Raw genomic sequence first — 20,302 nt, forward strand, 5'->3', positions numbered from 1 at the left:
GGTCTTATATGCTTCTCCATTGCTTCTGATATGGGACGTTTGCTTGCCTCTCCCTGACCCTGTTTCCCTCACAGCTTATATTTCTCAGCGGTCAAGAGCTTTGGGCCCCTCAGAGTGCACCACCTTGCTGAGTGCAGTCTGGGTCCCTTGGATATCTAACCTGCTCTCTAGACCAGTTAGGCCAGTTTCCAGCTCTGTTTTATTCCTTGGCTGTTTATATCCCACCACTTCCTCAGATAAGAAAAATTCAGCTCCACCTCTTGATTCCTGAAACCTGACCCTTGCAAGCCCAGGCCTGCTCAGTTCAAGTTCTTATACTCCACTAAAGGGAGCCCTCCACTGCCTGCCTTTCGACCTTTACCAACTGAAAGAAGAATAAAGATTGATAGTACAAAGTGCCATTGTCAGAATGAAGGTGGAAAGAGGCGGGGAAATATTCTCGATGAAGGAAACAGCAGAAACATAGGAATGGCAATGCTTATTGCCAACTCAAGGTTGATTTCTCTTATCTCCTTCAGAAGAAACTGTCTTGCTCTGCCTCTCCCTCCACGACTAGATGATCTCTCTTTCTCTAGCCCTTCACTTAACTTATATGACAAGTACCAAGTGGCACTCGGAGAATTAATTACTTAAGGTCCATATTTTACTTCTATTTTCATCCAAAGCTGTCTATTTGTTTAAACTGAAATATGGTCCTTATAGTCTTCCTTAAGAAAAAGCATTATCTCTTTTACACTCTGATGACAAGAAGAATCTTTTCTTCTCTCATTTCTTTACTACTCTAATTCCAGATTTTACTCCCCCAACCAACCGTGTTATGGTATGGCTAGTTTTTAGGGGACATAGAGACTGGATAGTAACATTTCATTTCACAGACACAACTGTAATCTGAAAATTTTATCTGACCAGAAACTATTTTAGAACAAGAAAAGTTTAAAAAGTGGCTTCTGAACTATCAAAACACACCAAAAATCCCCATACACAAAGTCATATATCTTGCTCAAAGAAAAGATCTCAGCCCTCTTCTCATAAATAAATTATATTAATTAGAGACACTGTTCTAACAGCAAGTTTGCTTATCAGATTTGAATTCCAGAGCAACAAAGTTGAAAGAGAAAATGGCAGTGTGAAGAAATCACTTCAAGCAGCCAACACAAGCACAGAACAATCGCAGCTGAATGCAAAGGAAGCAGGCCTGAGAATGCCCAAATTGGTTCAGTCTGAGCAAGAAATTACACATTTCAGAAAGACTTCCATCTACATAATCAAAATCAATAATTTTTTTCAAAAATCTTAGTACTTAAGAGAATAAATGCTTAGGCTTTAAAAAACCTTAACTAATTGACTAGTTCATTATACAGCCAGGAAAACTAATTTAAAAATTAGGCCATGGTAAATTTAACAATTATTGACCACGAGTGTTATGCCACAGAATATGTATAATATTACTGTTCTACTGAGTAACATTAAGTGCCCCTGTACATTTTGCTGGACGCTTTATGAGCATTTGTACTTATCCCCTTGCCACAACAGGAGACATTATCATCATTTTACAAGTGACGCACAAAGGTAAAACAATGTTCCCAAATATATACTACCCAAATTCATTCAACATTTAATTCAACGTTGAGGTCTAAACTGGATACTGTCTGTATTGAGATGAATAGGACTGTTCTTGTTCATTGTACAAACTGCCACAACAGCCCACTCTTCCATACATTAAGGAGGCCAACTGGCCAGCACTGAACAGAAAGTGAAGACTTTGATAGGGGACAAAGGATGTGGAAAGTTAAGAGATCCAAGAAGTAACATAAAAATAGAAAAATGTTACTTTTGTTATGGAAATGGGTGGTACTGATAACTTCTAAGCTGATTATTTCTGCCAAGAGAAAACAGTGTGGGCTGAAACCAAAAAAAGCAACAACAAAAGTTTTAATTCTATAAATGACTTCCAAACACATGAATTTAATATTTTTTTGAAGGACAGCCCAGAGAAAAACCATGATTACCTCATTCCCCATCTGTTGCAGAAAAGTTATTTTACTGTCATTCGTATGAACATGAAGCAAAGTTATATTTTCCCAGGAAGACTTACTAATCCTTTCCACAAAAGGAGGAGTGACTAGAGGTGGCAGCAGAAACTTACTTTTTGAAAAGAAGAACCTAAGAAAAAATGCCAACCAATGTGTCCTACATAAATTTCTAACTCAAGAGTCTAAGCCAAGATCTCATCAAAACCTTCTCCTTAACCGGTGTTTCCCTAGCAACCTGATACTCGTGTTCCTGTTTCAAAACCATGACCTCTCTCTCTAGCAAATTTACTCCATGCATGCAATGCCTAAATCTGTGCCCTCATGCACGCAACAAAATATTCACCAAGGATCTACCATACTAGGAACTATGCTAGGTGGTTGAAATATAGAGATGAATAACACCGATATTGTCCTGGCCCTCATAAAACTTAAATTCTAATGGAGAAAACAGTCACAGTCACCAAATAAATATTTTTTACAAGAATTTTTTTAAGTACAACCATGGGAAATGCTGAGAAGAGAATGTTCATATATGCCATAAGAGAGTATAACTGAGAGAACTAGCTTAGGCTTGGGGTAAAGAGGGAGGAGATGACTTGGGAGAGTCTCAGAAGAAATTACCTGTGTGCTCATTAAAGAATGGGAGAGTGTTAGTTAAAAAGGGGGTGAAGTGGAGACAGGGATTGTATAGGGGAAGCCTATTGCAGCAAGAGGGAGCGCTGTACAGGAGACCTCCAACCAGGGAAAGATTCTGTAGAGACACAGAACTAAGAGGTGCTTACTGGGAGGGAGTATAGAAATTTGGGATAAACTGGCAAAAATGAAGCTAGAAAGAAGCTGTGGAGAAGAGTCTAAGAGCAGTGGAAGGATTTTAAACTTGGGATGGATCGAATTAGGTTTCTATTTTGAAACATTCACTCTGAATTCATTGTAAAAAGAAAGTGGGAAGAGGGAAGACAAATACAAGTCCTCTCAATACACAAACATATGTAAGTCCTCTCTATACAAGGCACAGAAAGAGACAAAACTTTGTGTTCAGATTTAGATAGGCTAAGTTTGAGATGCTGGCAGGAATACACGTAAAGAAATCAAGTAAGTTTGTAGATATTTAGGTCTGAAGCTCAGAAGAGAGGTTCTAAGTTGTTGATATACATGTGAAAGTCCTTAGCACACAGTTGTTGGGCGACATCATAGGCTAGAGACAAATTTCTTTTTGTTGTTGTTGTTTGAGACAAGGTCTCACTTTGTCACCCAGGCTGGAGTGCAGTGGCACCATCTTGGCTCACCGCAGCCTCTACTTCCTGGGTTGAAGTGATCCGTCTGCCTCAGCCTCCCAAGTAGCTAGGACTACAGGTGCGCACTACCATACCTATTTTTTTTGTATTTTTTGCAGACATAGGTTTTCACCATGTTGGCTGGGCTGGTCTTGATCCTCCCACCTTGGCCTCCCATAATGCTGGGATTACAGGTGAGAGCAACCACACCCTGACTGAGAATCCTGGATTTAAATCCCAATTGCCTAGAAAAACGTATTTCTCATGGGGCATGGTGGCATGCACCCCATAATCCCAGCACTTTGGGAGGTCGAGGCAGGAGGATCATTTGAACCCAGGAAGTCAAGGCTGCCATGAGCCAAGATGGTGCCATTGCACTGCAGCCTGGATGACAAAGCGAAACCCTGTCTCAAAAAAAGAAAGAAAGAAATAGAATGAGGAGAAAGAGGACCTAGGACTATGACTTGAGGAATTACTATATGTAAGGAATGCTCAGATGAAGAAGAGCTGGTAAAGAACACCAAAGAGGCATGATAAAGACCACGAAAAGGGAGTAAGTGAAGAGTAGACAATGTTTCAAAATGTAAGGAGACATCTGTCATTTGCATCTGCAAGGTTAGGTAAGATAGGGCAAGAACAAGATCCTGTGCATTTATTAGCACTGATGTCTAAAGGAGGTAGAATGAGCTTGTATAGAAAATGTTGGAGACGTTTGTGAAGTTAAGGAGAGAAATAGAGCAGAAGGGAGGAGAGAATATAGAATCCAGAAAATGTTTTTTGTTCTTTATTTTCTTTTTTATAACTGAGTTTAGAACATGTTTATATTTTTATAGCAAATATCCACACGAAGGTAGACGCTGACAATACAGGTTGAGAGTGATCTGGGAAAATCTGAATAATAGATATATTGGGGTATTCAAGAGGAGCTTAGGATCCATATCTGATGGGTATCTGCATTTGAAAGCAAAGGGAGTATTTTCTCTATTGAACTACGAGGGAGGTTGCAAAGGACAGGCATCAGTTATGGAGTATGTCAATTTTATAGCAAGAAATGAAGGATTTGTCATCTCCTAACTTTTTATTTCTCTATCATTAGGAGACAAGTCTATCTGTCATGAGGGGAACAGGAAGTAGTCAGCCGTTAGCAGTAAAGAAAATAATTGTTGCAAATAACTAGAAAGCAATTAGGCAGGGAAACTCTGAGATTGCAAGGCACGTTCTCCCAAATAAAGTTGACAGTCATGACTTACAAGAAATATGAATTTCCTCCTTTTTCTTCTAGCAAGCTCATACCTCAAGGCATGGCCAACAGTCTTCAACTCTAAAAGAAATTTCTATCATCTCTATTGCAGAGAGTGAGTCATCCTCTTGCAATCACTTGCATCCCTCAGTTCACACCTCTTTATTAAGAACTTAACACATCATTGGTTTTGTTTGGTTAAATATCATTCTTCCAAACAAGGCTTTAAAATCACTAAGGAAGGTAACTCCTCAGGGCTAGCCATCTCAGCTTTATGCTTCTCTAGTGCCTAGCACAGTATCTCAATAAATTACAGATGTTAGAAATGAAAAGAATTTGTAATATCATTTTTCTGTTTTGAGGGTATACCAATACAAGGATGGTGACAAAAAGAAAAATGTTGTAGAATTGCTACCGAAAAGTTTTCTATATTAAAAGAAACACACATACACACACTAAAAACTTCAGAGAAGCTATAAATTTCTGAATAATATAGGGAGAAGACAGTTTTTTCAAGAACTAATTAGCCTGACATGATAAACAACCACAAGTTCTAACAAGAGTCTATTATATTGACAAGCAAGATACAGGATTTGGCCAGGCATGGTGGCTTGTGCTTGTAATCCCAGTAAGGGAGGAGACCACTCTTCATATTGTCTTATGCCCAATTTCTGCCTCCAAAGAAAGAAGTAAAAACTAAAAGGCAGAAATGAAATCCACAAGCAGACAGCCTGGCACTACACCCTGGACCTGGTAGTTAAACATCGACGACTGACCTAATCGGTTATGTTATCTATAGATTACAGACATTGTATAGAAAAGCACTGTGAAAATCCCTGTCCTATTCTGTTCTGTTCTAATTACCAGTGCATGCAGCCCCCAGTCACGTAACCCCTGCTTGCTCAATCGATCACAACCCACTCAAGTGGACCCCCTTAGAGTTGTGAGCCCTTAAAAGGGACAGGAATTGCTCACTCAGGGAGCTCAGCTCTTGAGACAGGAGTCTTGCCGATGCTCCAGGCTGAATAAACCCCTTCCTTCTTTAACTTGGTGTCTGAGGGGTTTTGTCTGAGGCTTGTCCTGGTACATTTCTTGGTTCCCTGACTGGGAAGCAAGGTGATTAACAGACGGTCGAGGCAGCTCCTTAGGTGGCTTAGGCCTGCCCTGTGGAGCATCCCTGCAGGGGACTCTGGCCAGCTTGAGCAACGCAGATCCTGAGAGCACTCCTAGGTAGGCAACTGCCCCAGTGGAATGCCTCACCAGAGCAGAGCGTGGCAGGCCCCTGTGAAGGATCAACACAGTGGCTGAACACCAGGAAAGAACTGGCACTTGGAGTCTGGACAACTGAAACTTGGTAAGACTAGTCTTTGGAACTTGCCCACTCCATTTGAGTGGAAGCATGGCCTGATCACCCACGGCATGCCTGTACCGGCGCTTTGGTTTTTGTTTTCAACTTGACTTGGATTGCTTGATACTTTGGGTCTGGTTTTGACCTGACTTGGATTTCTTGATACTCTGATTTTGGTTTTGATTCTGGTTTGGTGTAAACTGTAAAAGTGTGTGTGTGCCCATTTTACCCGTTCTTTGTTTTGTGATGTGTGTGTGGTGTGAGCATGGTCTTTTGTCTCGAGGAAACACGGGTCAGGCACAAAGTAAGCCCACCCCACTAGGAACTATGTTGAAAAATTTCAAAAAGGGATTTAAAGGAGACTATGGAGTCACTATAACAACAGGAAAACTTAAAACTTTGTGTGAGATAGACTGGCCAGCATTAGAGGTGGGTTGGCCATCAGAAGGAAGCCTGGACAGGTCCCTGTGTCAAAGGTATGGCACAGGGTAACCTGTAAGTCAGGGCACCCAGATGAGTTCCCATATGTAAATTATTGGCTACAGCTAGTTTTGGACCCCCCACAGTGGTCAAGAGGACAGGCAGCAGCAGTACTAGTAGCAAAGGGACAGTTAGTTAAGGAAGGTTCTCCCTCCACCCACCGAGGGAAGTCGGCACCAAAAGTCCTGTCCGACCCAACACCAGAAGAATCATGGCAGGAACTGGTATCAGCAGTACCCCCTCCTTATCAAAAGGAAGGGCTCCCCACTCCTGAGGCCACAGCACCTCCACCTCCACCAGATAACCACACCCCTAGATCACACAGAGTAGACAGAAGAGGAAGTGAAGCCACAGGAGAAACTCCTCCGCTGACAGCTTGCTTATGGCCCAAGACTGGAATCCAAATGCCCCTGAGAGAGAAGCAATATACTGGGGTAGATGAGGACAGACACATGGTGGAAAGGCGTGCCTTTGTGTATCAACCTTTCACCTCTGCTGACCTCCTCAATTGGAAAAATAATACTCCATCTTACACTGAAAAGCCTCAAGCTTTAATTGACTTGCTCCAAACTATTATACAGACTCATAATCCTACTTGTGCTGATTGCCACTAGCTGCTCATGTAACTTTTTAACACAGATGAAAGACAAAGGGTGCTCCAGGTGGCAACTAAGTGGCTACAGGAGCACGTCCTAGCTGATTACCAAAACCCCCAAGAATATGTAAGAATTCAGCTGCCAGGAACAGACCCCCAATGGGACCTGAACAAGAGACCAGACATGGAGAGGCTAAGATGGTACCGTGAGGCATTAATAGAAGGTCTAAAGAAAGGGGCTCAAAAGGCTACAAATGTAAATAAGGTCTCTGAGGTCACCCAAGGAAAAGAGGAGAGTCCAGCACAATTCTATGAAAGACTGTGTGAGGCTTACCCTATGTACACTCCTTTTGATCCAAATAGCCCTGAAAATCAGCACATGATTAACATGGCCTTAGTTAGTCAAAGCGCGGAAGATATCAGGAGAAAATTGTAGAAACAGGCTGGGTTTGCGCGTATGAATACCTCACAGTTACTGGAAATAGCCAATCAAGTATTTGTGAATAGAGATGCAACAAGCCGCAGAGAAAGCCATAAAGAAGGTGAATGCCAGGCTAGGCGAAACGCCGACTTACTGGCCATGGCCATTAGGGGAATTCCCCTGAAAGGAGAGGAAAAGGGGGGTTCTGGGAAGAATACCCAGTCTAATCACCCACGCTTGCAACCTAACCAATGCGCCTACTGTAAGGAAATAGGACATTGGAAAGATAAGTGTCCCCAACTGAAGGAAAAGCAAGGTGATTCGGAACAAAAGACCTCAGATAAAGATGAGGGAGCTTTGTTCAATCTGGCTGAAGGGCTACTGGACTGAAGGGGACCGGGCTCAAGCGCCCCCAAGGAGCCCACGGTCAGGATTACAACTGGGGGCAAGGACATTAAGTTTTTGGTCGATACTGGTGCTGAACATTCAGTAGTGACCACCCCAGTCGCCCCCTTTGATATAATCAGAGCAACAGGAGTTTCCACTAAGCAGGCTTTCTGCCTACCACGGACCTGCTCGGTGGGGGGACATGAGATAGTTCACCAGTTCTTGTGTATTTCTGATTGTCCCTTGCCCTTGCTGGGAAGAGACTTGCTTAGCAAGCTGAGAGCCACCATCTCCTTTACAAAACAGGGCTCTTTACAGCTAAAGTTACCAGGAACAGGAATTATCATGGCCCTTATGGTCAGTCCCCTGGGAAGAAGAAAGGGGACTTTTTCTAACCGAGCCAGGCCAAGAGATAAAACCAGCTCTAGCTAAGCAATGGCCCGAGTATGGGCAAATGATAATCCTCCGGGACTGGCGGTCAACCAAGCCCCCGTGCTCATAGACGTTAAGCCTGGGGCCCAACCAATTAGACAAAAGCAGTATCCGGTTCCCAGAGAAGCTCTCAAAGGAATCCAGGTTCATCGCAGGTGCTTGAAAGCCTATGGAATTATAGTTCCTTGCCAGTCTCCATGGAACACCCCCCCTCCTGCCTGTCCCTAAGCCAGGGACCAAGGACTGCCGGCCAGTACAGGACTTGCGCTTGGTCAACCAAGCTACAGTGACTTTGCACCCAACAGTTCCTAACCCTTACACATTGTTAGGGCTGCTGCTGGCTGAGGACAGCTGGTTTACCTGTCTGGACTTAAAAGATGCCTTCTTTAGCATCAGACTAGCTCCTGAGAGCCAGAAGCTATTTGCCTTTCAGTGGGAAGATCTGGAGTCAGGTGTCACTACTCAGTACACTTGGACCCGGCTTCCCCAAGGGTTCAAGAACTCCCCTACTATGTTCAGGGAGGCCGTGGCTTGAGACCTACAAAAATTTCCTGCCAAAGACCTAGGCTGCATCTTGCTCCTGTACGTGGACGACCTTCTGCTGGGACACTCCACGGCAGTCGGGTGCGCAAAAGGGATGGATGTCCTGCTTCAGCACCTGGAGGACTGTAGGTATAAGATGTCCAAGAAGAAAGCTCATATCTGCAGACAGCAGGTACGCTACCTGGGATTCACTATTCGGAAAGGGGAGCGCAGCCTGGGGTCAGAAAGAAAGCAGGTCATCTGTAGCCTACCGGAACCTGGAACCAGAAGGCAAGTAGGGGAATTCCTAGGAGCTGTGGGGTTTTGCAGATTATGGATTCCAAACGTTGCAGTTTTAGCCAAACCTTTGTACGGGGTTACAAAGAGGGGCGATTGGGAGCCTTTTGAATGGGGGCCTCTACAACAGCAAGCCTTTTGTAAGTTAAAGGAAAAACTTATGTCGGCCCCAGCCCTAGGACTACCAGATTTGACAAAGCCCTTTACATTCTATGTGTCAGAAAGAGAAAAAATGGCAGTTGGAGTTTTAACCCAGACTGTGGGGCCCTGGCCAAGGCCAGTGGCCTATCTCTCAAAACAACTAGATGGGTTTCCAAAGGCTGGCCACTATGTCTAAGGACCCTGGCAGCAACAGCCCTGTTAGGACAAGAAGCAGATAAACTAACCCTTGGGCAAAACCTGAATATAAAGGCCCCCCATGCTGTGGTAACTTTGATGACTACCGAAGGACATCATTGGCTAACAAATGCTAGATTAACCAAGTACCAAAGCTTGCCATGTGAAAATCCCCACATAACTATTGAAGTCTGTAACACCCTAAATCCCACCACCCTGCTGCCAGTATCAGAGAGCCCGGTCGAGCATAACTGTGTAGAGGTGTTGGACTCAGTCTATTCTAGCAGACCTGACCTTCGGGACCAGCCATGGGCATCATCAGTAGACTGGGAGTTATACATGGACGGGAGCAGCTTCATCAACTCACAAGGAGAAAGATGTGCAGGATATGCAGTGGTAACTTTGGATGCTGTCATTAAAGCCAAACTGTGGCTACAGGGCACTTCAGCCCAGAAGGCTGAGCTCATTGCTTTAACTCGGGCTGTAGAACTCAGTGAAGGTAAGACTGTAAACATCTACACTGACTCTGGATATGCCTCTCTAACCCTCCAAGTGCGTGGAGCATTATATAAGGAAGAGGGCCTGTTAAACTCTGGGGGAAAGGACATAAAATATCAACAATAAATTCTACAATTATTAGAGGCAGTGTGGAAACCTCAGAAGGTGGCAGTCATGCACTGCAGGGGGCACCAGCGAGCTTCCACCTCAGTGGCCTTAAGAAACTCTCGACCTGATTCAGAAGCTCAAAAGCAGCATCTACCCCTTACTGGGCATCGATAGCAGCCCCCTTACTCCCTCAAACACCTGACCTGGTACATACCTATTCTAAGGAAGAAAAAGACTTCTTCCACCCAGACAGGGGGCAAGTAATAAAAGGAGGATGAATCAGACTGCCAGATGGGAGGGTAGCTGTGCTGCAGTTGCTGGGAGCCACAATCGTATTGGCCATGCACGAAACCACTCACCTAGGGCAAGAGTCACTTGAAGAATTGTTAGGCCGCTACTTCTATGTCTCACACTTGCCAGCCTTTGCCAAAGCAGTAGCACAACTGTGCATTACATGCCGACAGCACAATGCGAGGCAAAGCCCCACTGTTTCGCCCCACATACAAGCTTATGGAGCAGCTCCTTTTGAGGATCTTCAGGTGGATTTCACAGAAATGCCAAAATGTGGAGGTAACAAGTATTTGCTGGTTCTTACGTGTACTTACTCTGGGTGGGTGGAGGCTTATCCAACACGAACTGAAAAGCCCTACAAGGTAACCCATGTGCTTCTCCAAGATCTTATTCCTAGGTTTGGACTGCCCTTACGAATCAGCTCAGATAACGGGCCGGCATTTGTGGCTCACTTGGTACGGAAGACAGCAAAGGCATTAGGAATCACTTGGAAGCTACATACCGCCTACTGACCTCAGAGTTCCGGAAAGGTGGAGCGAATGAATCGGACTATCAAAAATAGTTTAGGGAAAGTATGTCAGGAAACAGGATTAAAGTGGATACAGGCCCTTCCTATGGTATTGTTTAAAATTAGATGCACTCCTTCTAAGAAAACAGGATACTCCCCTTAAGAAATACTGTATCATAGGCCTCCTCCTATACTAGGAGAGCTTCCAGGCACTTCCCAAGAGTTAGGTGAATTGAATTACAGCGACAGCTACAGGCTTTAGGAAAAATTACACAAACAATCTCAACTTGGGTAAACGAGAGGTGTCCCATCAGCTTATTCTCCCCAGTTCACCCTTTCTCTCCAAGTGATCGCGTATGAATCAAGGACTGGAACGTAGCCCCTTTGCGGCCACGGTGGAAAGGACCTCAGACCATCATCCTGAACACCCCCACAGCTGTAAAGGTAGAAGGAATCCCACCCTGGATCCACCACAGCCGTGTGAAACCTGCAGCCGCTGAAACCTGGAAGGCAAAACCGAGCCCGGACAACCCCTGCGAAGTGACTCTGAGGAGGACGACAAGCCCTGCTCCAGTCACACCCAGAAGCTGACTGGTCTATGCACAGCCGAAGCATGAGGAGAATTATCATGGGACTCATTTTCCTTATAATTTGGACTTGTATAGTAGACACTTTCACTGATTTTCCCCGCATGGAGGACTGCTCTCAGTGTATACATCAGGTTACCGAGGTAGGGCAACAAGTTAAAACAATCATTCTGTTCTATAGTTACTATGAATGCCTAGGAACTTTAAAAGGAACATGTTTATATAATGACACTCAGTACAGGTATATAGCCCAGGAAACGACAGACCAGATGTGTGTTATGACCCCTCTGAGCCTCCCATGTCCACTGTTTTTGAAATAAGATTAAGGACTGAAGACTGGTGGGGACTCATAAATGATACAAGTAAAGTATTAGCCAGAACAGAAGAAAAAGGGGTGCCCAAACGCATAATCTTGAAATTTGATGCCTGTGCTATCATTAATAGCAATAAGCTAGGAAGGGGATGTGGCTATTTTAGTTGGGAAAAAGGCTATATGACCAAAAATAAGTACATTTGTCATGAATTAGGACTGTGTGGAAATGAATGTGGATACTGGTCTTGTGTCATTTGGGCCACTTGGATAAAAAATGAAAAGGATCCAGTCCACCTTCAGAAAGGAAAGAATGACCCTTCCTGTACTAAGGGACAATGTAACCCCTTAGAGCTAGTGATAACCAATCCCCTTAATCCTCACTGGAAAAAAGGGGAGCGTGTGACCTTAGGAATCGACAGGGCCAGACTGGATCCTCGAGTAAATATCTTGGTTCGAGGAGAAGTTTACGAACGCTCTCCTGAGCCAGTGTTTCAAACTTTCTATGATGAACTAAATGTGCCAGTACCAGAAATTCCAGGAAAAACAAGAAATTTGTTTTTGCAACTAGCCGAGTGTGTAGCCCAGCCTGTCAGTGTCACTTCATGTTATGTCTGTGGAGGAACCGTAACGGGATATCAATGGCCATGGAAAGCCCGAGAATTAGTACCTGTAGACCCAGTTCCTGATGAATTCCCGGCTCAAAAGAATTACCCTGATAATTTCTGGGTCCTAAAACCCTCAATTACTGGACAATATTGCATAGCTAGAGAAGGAAAAAAATTCACTCATCCCATAGGACGACTTAGTTGTCTGGGACAGAAACTGTATAATGGTACCACAAAAACAGTCACTTGGTGGAGCTCAAATCACACAGAGAGGAATCCATTTAGTAAATTTCCAAAGCTGCAAATCGTGTGGACCCACCCAGAGTCAAACCGGGACTGGACAGCCCCCACTGCATTATACTGGATATGTGGGCATACAGCTTCCAATAATACAACTACCAGTGGGCAGGTAGTTGTGTTATTGAAACTATTAAACCATCTTTCTTCCTACTGCCCATAAAAACAGGCAAACTCCTGGGCTTCCCTGTCTATGCTTTCCGTGAAAAGAGAAGCATAGCTATAAAAAATTAGAAAGATAATGAATGGCCCCCTGAGAGAATCATACAATATTATGGGCCTGCTACTTGGGCACAAGTTGGCTCGTGGGGATACTGGACCCCCATTTACATGATCAACTGAATCATACAGCTACAAGCTGTCTTAGAAATAATCACTAATAAAACCGGCAGAGCCTTGACTATTCTGGCCTGGCAAGAAACTCAGATGAGAAATGCTATCTGTCAAAATAGATTGGCTCTTGACTACTTGCTAGCAGCTGAAGGAGGGGTCTGTGGGAAATTTAACCTTACTAATTGCTGTCTACACATAGATGATCAAGGGCAAGTAGTTGAAGACATAGTTAGAGATATGACAAAACTGGCACACATGCCTGTGCAAGTGTGGCATGGATTTGATCCTGGGGCCATGTTTGGAAAATGGTTCCCAGCACTAGGAGGATTTAAAACTCTTATAATAAGAGTTATAATAGTAATAGGAACCTGCTTACTGCTCCCTTGTTTGCTACCTGTACTTCTTCAAATGATAAAAAGCTTCATCGCTACTTTAGTTCACCAAAATGCTTCAGCACAAGTGTACTATATGAATCACTATTGATCCGTCTTGCAAGAAGACATGGGTAGTAAAAATGAAAGTGAGAACTCCCACTATTGAGTGAGAGTCTCAAATGGGGAGGATATAAGGGAGGAGACCACCCCTCATATTGTCTTATGCCCAATTTCTACCTCCAAAGAAAGAAGAAGTAAAAACTAAAAGGCAGAAATGAAATCCACAAGCAGACAGCCCAGCACCACACCCTGGGCCTGGTAGTTAAACATCAACCCCTGACCTAATCAGTTATGTTATCTATAGATTACAGATATTGCATAGAAAAGCACTGTGAAAATCCCTGTCCTATTCTGTTCTCTTCTAATTACTGGTGCATGCAGCCCCCAGTCATGTACCCCCTGCTTGCTCAAATGATCATGACCCTCTCAAGCTGACCCCCTTAGAGTTGTGAGCCCTTAAAAGGGATACGAATTACTCACTCAGGGAGCTCGGCTCTTGAGTCAGGAGTCTTGCCGATGCTCCCGGCCAAACAAACCCCTTCCTTCTTTAACTCGGTGTCTGAGGGGTTTTGTCTGTGGCTTGTCCTGCTACACTAGCACTTTGGCAGGCAGAGGTGGAAGTGTTGCTTGAGCTCAGGAGTTTGAGACCAACCTGGGCAATATAGCAAGATCCCCATCTCTAGAAAGAAAAAAAACATATATATATAAATTTTCTGGGTGTAGTGGCACGCACCCATAGTCCTGGCTACTTAGGAGACTGAGGCAAGAGGATCACTTAAGCCCAGGAGTTTGATGATGCAGTGAGCTGTGATTGTGCTACTGCACTCCTGCCTGGGCAACAAAGCAAAACCCTGTCTCAAAAAACAAAAACAAAAAAACAAAACAAAACAAAAGATGCAGGATTGAAGAGAAGTCTCTCTTTTTAAAATAAACTTAAATGAAGGTTTCCTTAGTTTCCTTTAAGCAAAAATTCCCCTTAAGGAGCATCTCATCTTAGAGTCTGCTCCCATAACAACACAAGTCACTATAGCATCAGTAGGTTGGCTTTTGAACCCTACCCCCACCTAAAACATATTTGCAAATCTGCAACCACATGTGGGACAGGGGTGATCATTTGGCTCCCTTACTCAGAATTTATGTCTCATTTCCAACTGTATCCTGCCCTTAATTTGCAATAATCTCAAATTCCTACAAGAATGAATTCCAAGAAATTAATTTATTTATGAAATTATTTTATGAAAAACTTAATGAAATTAATTCCTACAAGAAATAATTCAAGAGTGTACAAGACTATGCACATATATGTTTACTTATGTATTTAAAATATTATTTTTATGAAAATAAATTATATTCATTTGACATATTCAATTAACAAGAAAGCTCAACTAAATAAATAAGTAAATAATTACCTGATACGTCACTAACAAGAAACTTCATTATCATTTGATGAGCATCATTGCGGCAATTAATCTTTGTAGATTTCAGATAGAAAGATGGACAGATATATAAAGAGAGAAATAGATAAGCAGATTAGATAGGTGATTGATGGATACATAGATGAAATAAATGAATGGATAGATAGCCAAAAAGTAGATTTTAAGATATATGATTGAGTAATAAAGGATATTACATTTTACTGGAATTTAAGGAAAGAAAAAAACTATAATTGAAGGATTTTACTTTCAATATTTGTTTATATTTATATTCCAGTATTTCTCCATAATTAGGATTATAAATCATTTCTTCAACTTAATGATTTTTATAATCCTAATTATAGAGAAATATAGAATACAAATATATTATAAACAAATATTGAAAGTACGATCCTTCAATTTGGTCAATTTTAAATATTGTTTAACTCTACTACAAAATATAAAGAATTTGGAATATTTTCTTTTTTCTCCCCATCACATTTGCCTGCATTTATTAATTGCATTATCATTAACAAGATTTATGGCATTTTCTTCTTGTTTGATAATGATGATTTCCACAGTTTAATTTTAGCCTACATTTAAATTAAGTAATTTTAATCCTTTTATATTTGAGGCTAAACTTTTCCTATTGATAAAATCAACACTCTTTTATGCATAAGTATGCCTTATATATATATAATATACATATATATACATACACTTATATTAGATACATATATATGTATATAATATACATATATATAAATAAGTAAATAAAATGTGGTACATCCAGACAATGGAATATTATTTAGTACTAAAATGAAATGTGCTATCCAAACCATGAAAAGACATGGAGGAAACTTAAATTCGTATTACTAAGTGAAAGAAGCCTATCTGGAAAGGCTACATACTGTATGATTCCAACTATACTACATTAGGCAAACTGACAAAAGGCAAAGCTATGGAGACAGTAAAAGTATCAGTGGTCCAGGGGTAGGGAGGAGAGATGATAGGTGGAGCACAGAGGATTTTTAGGACACTGAACTACTGTGTATGATACTATAATGGTGGATGCTTGTCATTACACATTTGTCCAAACCCCATAAAATGTAGACCACCAACAGTGAGCCTAGCGTAAACTATGGACTTGGATGATAATGATGTGTCAATGTGGGTTCACTGATTGTAACAAATGTACCACTCTGGTGTGGGATGTTGATAGTTAGGGAGTATAATGGTTAATTTTCTTTATTAGCCTGACCAGACTAAAGGATACTCAGATCACTAGAAAAACATTCTTTCTGGGGGTGCTAATGAGGGTGTTTTCCAAAGAAAAACAAGTGAATCAGCACACTGAGTAAAGACCCACCCTTGCCAATGGGTGCGCACATCATTCCATCCTTGGAGGGCCTGAGGAGAACAGAAAGGTGGAAGGTGGGCAATTGTCTCTCTGTCCTTGAACTGAGACATCCCTTTTCTCCTGCCTTTAGACATTGTTGCTCCGGGTTCTCCTACTTTCAGACTTCAAGACTCCCACCTCCCCCTCCAACTGCCCAGCCTCTGACTGGGAGTTACTCCACTGGTGCAACTTTGTCTTGGACTAAATTGCACCACGGGCTTTCCTGGTTCTTCAGCTTGCAGAAAGCATATCGTGGGACTGCTTGGCCTCCATAATCATGTGAGCCAAGCTTCATAATAAATCTCCTCATATCTACTGTGTATATCTTTTGGTTCTGTTTCTCTGGAGAACCTGACTAAACTTGGGAGGTTGTGCAGGGAGAAGAAGCATATTGGAACTCTCTGTGCTTTTGGCTCAATTTTATTGTGAACTTAACACTGCTCTAAAATATAAAGTAAAAATAAAACTAAAAACTATAGCTGATAAATATTGCCAGCTAGGGCACCATTTGTGATGACCTTCCTCAAAGAGTTTTCATTTACAAATCACTTACCTTACCTTAAAAAACTAAAGGAATAATGCTCAATCTCAATATTGCCATATTTGGGTAAAATTATTGGGGAAATTGTCCAAGCTAAATTATTATTAAAGTATAGTAACACTTGAAAAATTTCCAACTCACATCACGTGCAGAATGCAATCCTTCACTATTCTTTGGACCCAAGAGTTTCTTCATGCTCTCCCTTATGTGTTCTTTTCTCTGTTGTCTGAAAGTCTTCTCCTGATCACACAGAGCCATACTAAATCGTAGGTCTGGGCATGAGCTGTAATACCAAACAGATAAAGTCATGAGCCAGTGCTCCCAGTGGTCTGGTTTTCCATCCAGCTAGCTTTTCCAGGTCCCTAGGAGCTACACTGATATATGCTGACGGCTTCCCTCAAGCCATTTCCTAAGAAGGGACCTAAAATAAGAGGATAAAATGATGGCTATCTTAAAGCAGCATTTTCCACAGCATGTTTTCAGAGAAAAAGGACTTTCCAATGCTTTAGATAAAATAAACGAGCAAACAAACAGCCTCTGATAAGTTGAATATTATAACAAAGACTGGGAAGTGCTTCAGTAAAGAACCCTGTTTATATTTGTTTGGCACAGGATCTCCCAAACTTACTTGACCAAGAATTCCTTCCCTTATCTCTCCACCCTTCACTATTCCACCATCATAATTACTTTCTAACATCCCAAAGAGCCAACATTCTGAGGAACATACTTGCAGAAATATTGTCTTAATTAATTGCCTTGTCTAATGGATGCCCCCCTCTAACAAAGAAAGGAACTTCTAATCACAGAACTTGAGATAACCATAAATGAGTTTACCACTAGAGGACTTTAGAACCCTTAAATTATATATACTTTATCTTGCTAATGAAGGCAGTAGCAATTTCTCTACACTATGCCAGAAGTCACATTAGGTATTACATATGAATCATTGCAAGAACGATGGGAGAATCACTACATATTATTGTATAATATATTATTATATATTGCAGCTTTATAAATTAGAAAACTAATGCCCTGAGAGGTTAGGATCACAGAGTAAACATGTGATGTACTTTCACCATGCAACATATAAGACATATCTTAATACTGAAGTCTAAATACCAACTACTGAATTTAAAAATACTTTTTAAAAATCTGTCAGCCTATGTTGGAGTGTGAATAAATCCAAAAAGCAGAAGTCAAGAATTATCACCAATAAAATATTTGTCTCTTTACCATTCATAAAAATCCTTACCTTAATTGTAAATCAATTTTAAATCTCATTTCTGTTAGTTCAGTATATTTTTTCCTTGTAAAATACAGAAAGAGACCAAGCCTCTGAGCTATGTTCTTTATGGCTATATTTGACCATTACAAATAATAGTTTAATTACTACTTCCCAAAGGACAAATATAGGTACCTCACAAAAGAGAAAGTAGAATTAATAACAAAAAAGTTTAATTTCACTAGTGAATTTAAATGATACTGTTATTAAAATAATTGATACTAAAATATTTTAAATACTTATTTTCTAGTCCTAGAAAGGAAAAATAACACTAATATTCTCATGCATCCATTTTGGGAATATAAGTTTGTTAAAAAGCAATTAAGCAGTATTCAAATTTGGCATATTAGCAATACGGAATGTTCAAAAATAATTAGAACATAGATTCCTTTTGGCCTAATAATTCTACTTCTGGAAACCTATCTTAAGGGAAGTAACCAAAAACTTTTTAAAGATCATTTAAAGAAACGGTTGTTGAACTGTATATAAAAGTATTGGGTTATACAATTATTAAATATGATTTTGGAAATTATGTAACGGGGGGAAAAGAGTAAGACAGTGAGTTAACTTTTTTTTTTTTTTTTTTTTTTTTGAGACGGAGTTTCGCTCTTGTTGCCCAGGCTGGAGTGCAATGGCACAATCTCAGCTCACCACAACCTCCGCCTCCTGGGTTCCAGCGATTCTCCTGCCTCGGCCTCCCGAGTAGCTGGGATTACAGGCACGCACCAATACACCTGGCTAATTTTGTATTTTTAGTAGAGACAGGGTTTCTCCATGTTGGTCAACCTGGTCTGGAACTCCCGACCTCGGGTAATCAACCCACTTCAGCCTCCCAAAGTGCTGGGATTACAGGCATGAGCCACCACGCCCAGCCAAATGAACACTTTTTAAGTCTAATCTTGGGCTACACTCTTTTCTATTACTATTCTTTATAATGACATATTAGGTTAGGTATCTTCTAAACACTATAAGAAATTAAAGGCCGGGCGCGGTGGCTCATGCCTGTAATCCCAGCACTTTGGGAGGCCGAGGCAGGCGGATCACGAGGTCAGGAAATCGAGACCATCCTAGCTAACACGGTGAAACCCCGTCTCTACTAAAAATAGAAAAAAATTAGCCGGGCGTGGTGGCTGGCGCCTGTAGTCCCAGCTACTCAGGAGGCTGAGGCAGGAGAATGGCGTGAACCTGGGAGGCAGAGCTTGCAGTGAGCTGAGATCGCGCCACTGCACTCCAGCCTGGGTGACAGGGCAAGACTCTGTCTCAAAAAAAAAAAAAAAAAAAGAAAAGAAAAGAAATTAAAATCTTACCTGTACAGTTGCCTCTATGACACCTCCTCAACTTTATTTCCTTTTCTGTTCCTTAAAGATAATCACTACTTAAATTTAATCTTCATCATTCTATATATGTTTATAATTTTACAATATATATTTATGTCCCTAAATAAGGTTTTCATTTTGCAGGTTTTTAGTTTTTTTATAAATGCTATCAGTGCAAATTATTTTTTCCAGTGAACACTTTTTTTTGAGAATCATCTGTGCTTATATAAATAAAAGTAATTCAAACATTTTTACTATTATGTAGTATTTCATTATATTAGTATACTATAATCTATTTATCCATAAACATTGAAATAATTTCCAATGTTTTGTAAACTATTACAAGCAGCACCATTATTAACATGTGGTATACGTGTATGAAAATTTCCTATTGTATATGTACTCTTTAGAAAGAACACCTCATTTAATCACAGTGATATGCTTAGAAAGTATTCTTTTCTTATTTTACCAGTGAGTAAAAAAAGTGATTAGAAATCTATCAATCACTAACATAATTAGCAAGTAGTAGAATTAAATCTAGGTCTTATTATTCTGGAAGCCATGTTCTCTGTAATATACTGTTCAGTTATATATAATTTTTAAAAAAGAATCATGATTTTAAAAAAATTTTTGAACAGTATAATGACCTAGATGTTTTAAGGACATCAGTTTTCAAAATCTGGATGAAAATTCAAAAAATTCTGAGTAATTTTATAAATTCAGTAGTAGAATTATGGTTAATTTACTTTTATGCATTATTTTTAACTTTCTAATTAATTCTTTCTTGCTTTTATGTTATTTTTAATAGAAGGCATGACATGGAAAATTTTTCTTTGAATAAATTGAATTTTTCTTTGAAAACAATTTCTATTCTAGAGCTGACATAAATTAACATACAAAAAAAGAAGTTTTTAATATTATAAAAATATGTCCTAATTACCTCAGTGAAGACTATTCCCCGCTAAACAAAAGCATTACTTCCATAGTCAGTCAAATAACAAGTGTTTCTAATC

The 20,302-nt window shown here is 40.8% G+C and overlaps 1 protein-coding gene across 2 annotated transcripts in view; it reads right to left on the reverse strand.

The window, feature by feature from the left end:
* The window catches only part of PLA2G4A (phospholipase A2 group IVA), a 161,463-nt gene that overhangs the window by 60,648 nt on the left and 80,513 nt on the right, over positions 1–20,302 (reverse strand). For both annotated transcript variants that reach the window (XM_001165694.7, XM_009439765.5), the window contains exon 7: positions 16,833–16,974. In XM_001165694.7, the coding sequence (XP_001165694.1) occupies positions 16,833–16,974 (142 nt within the window). The remainder of the gene's footprint in view (positions 1–16,832; positions 16,975–20,302) is intronic.

The sequence above is a fragment of the Pan troglodytes genome, chromosome 1 (assembly GCF_028858775.2).
Source record: "Pan troglodytes isolate AG18354 chromosome 1, NHGRI_mPanTro3-v2.0_pri, whole genome shotgun sequence".
Lineage (NCBI taxonomy): Eukaryota > Metazoa > Chordata > Mammalia > Primates > Hominidae > Pan > Pan troglodytes.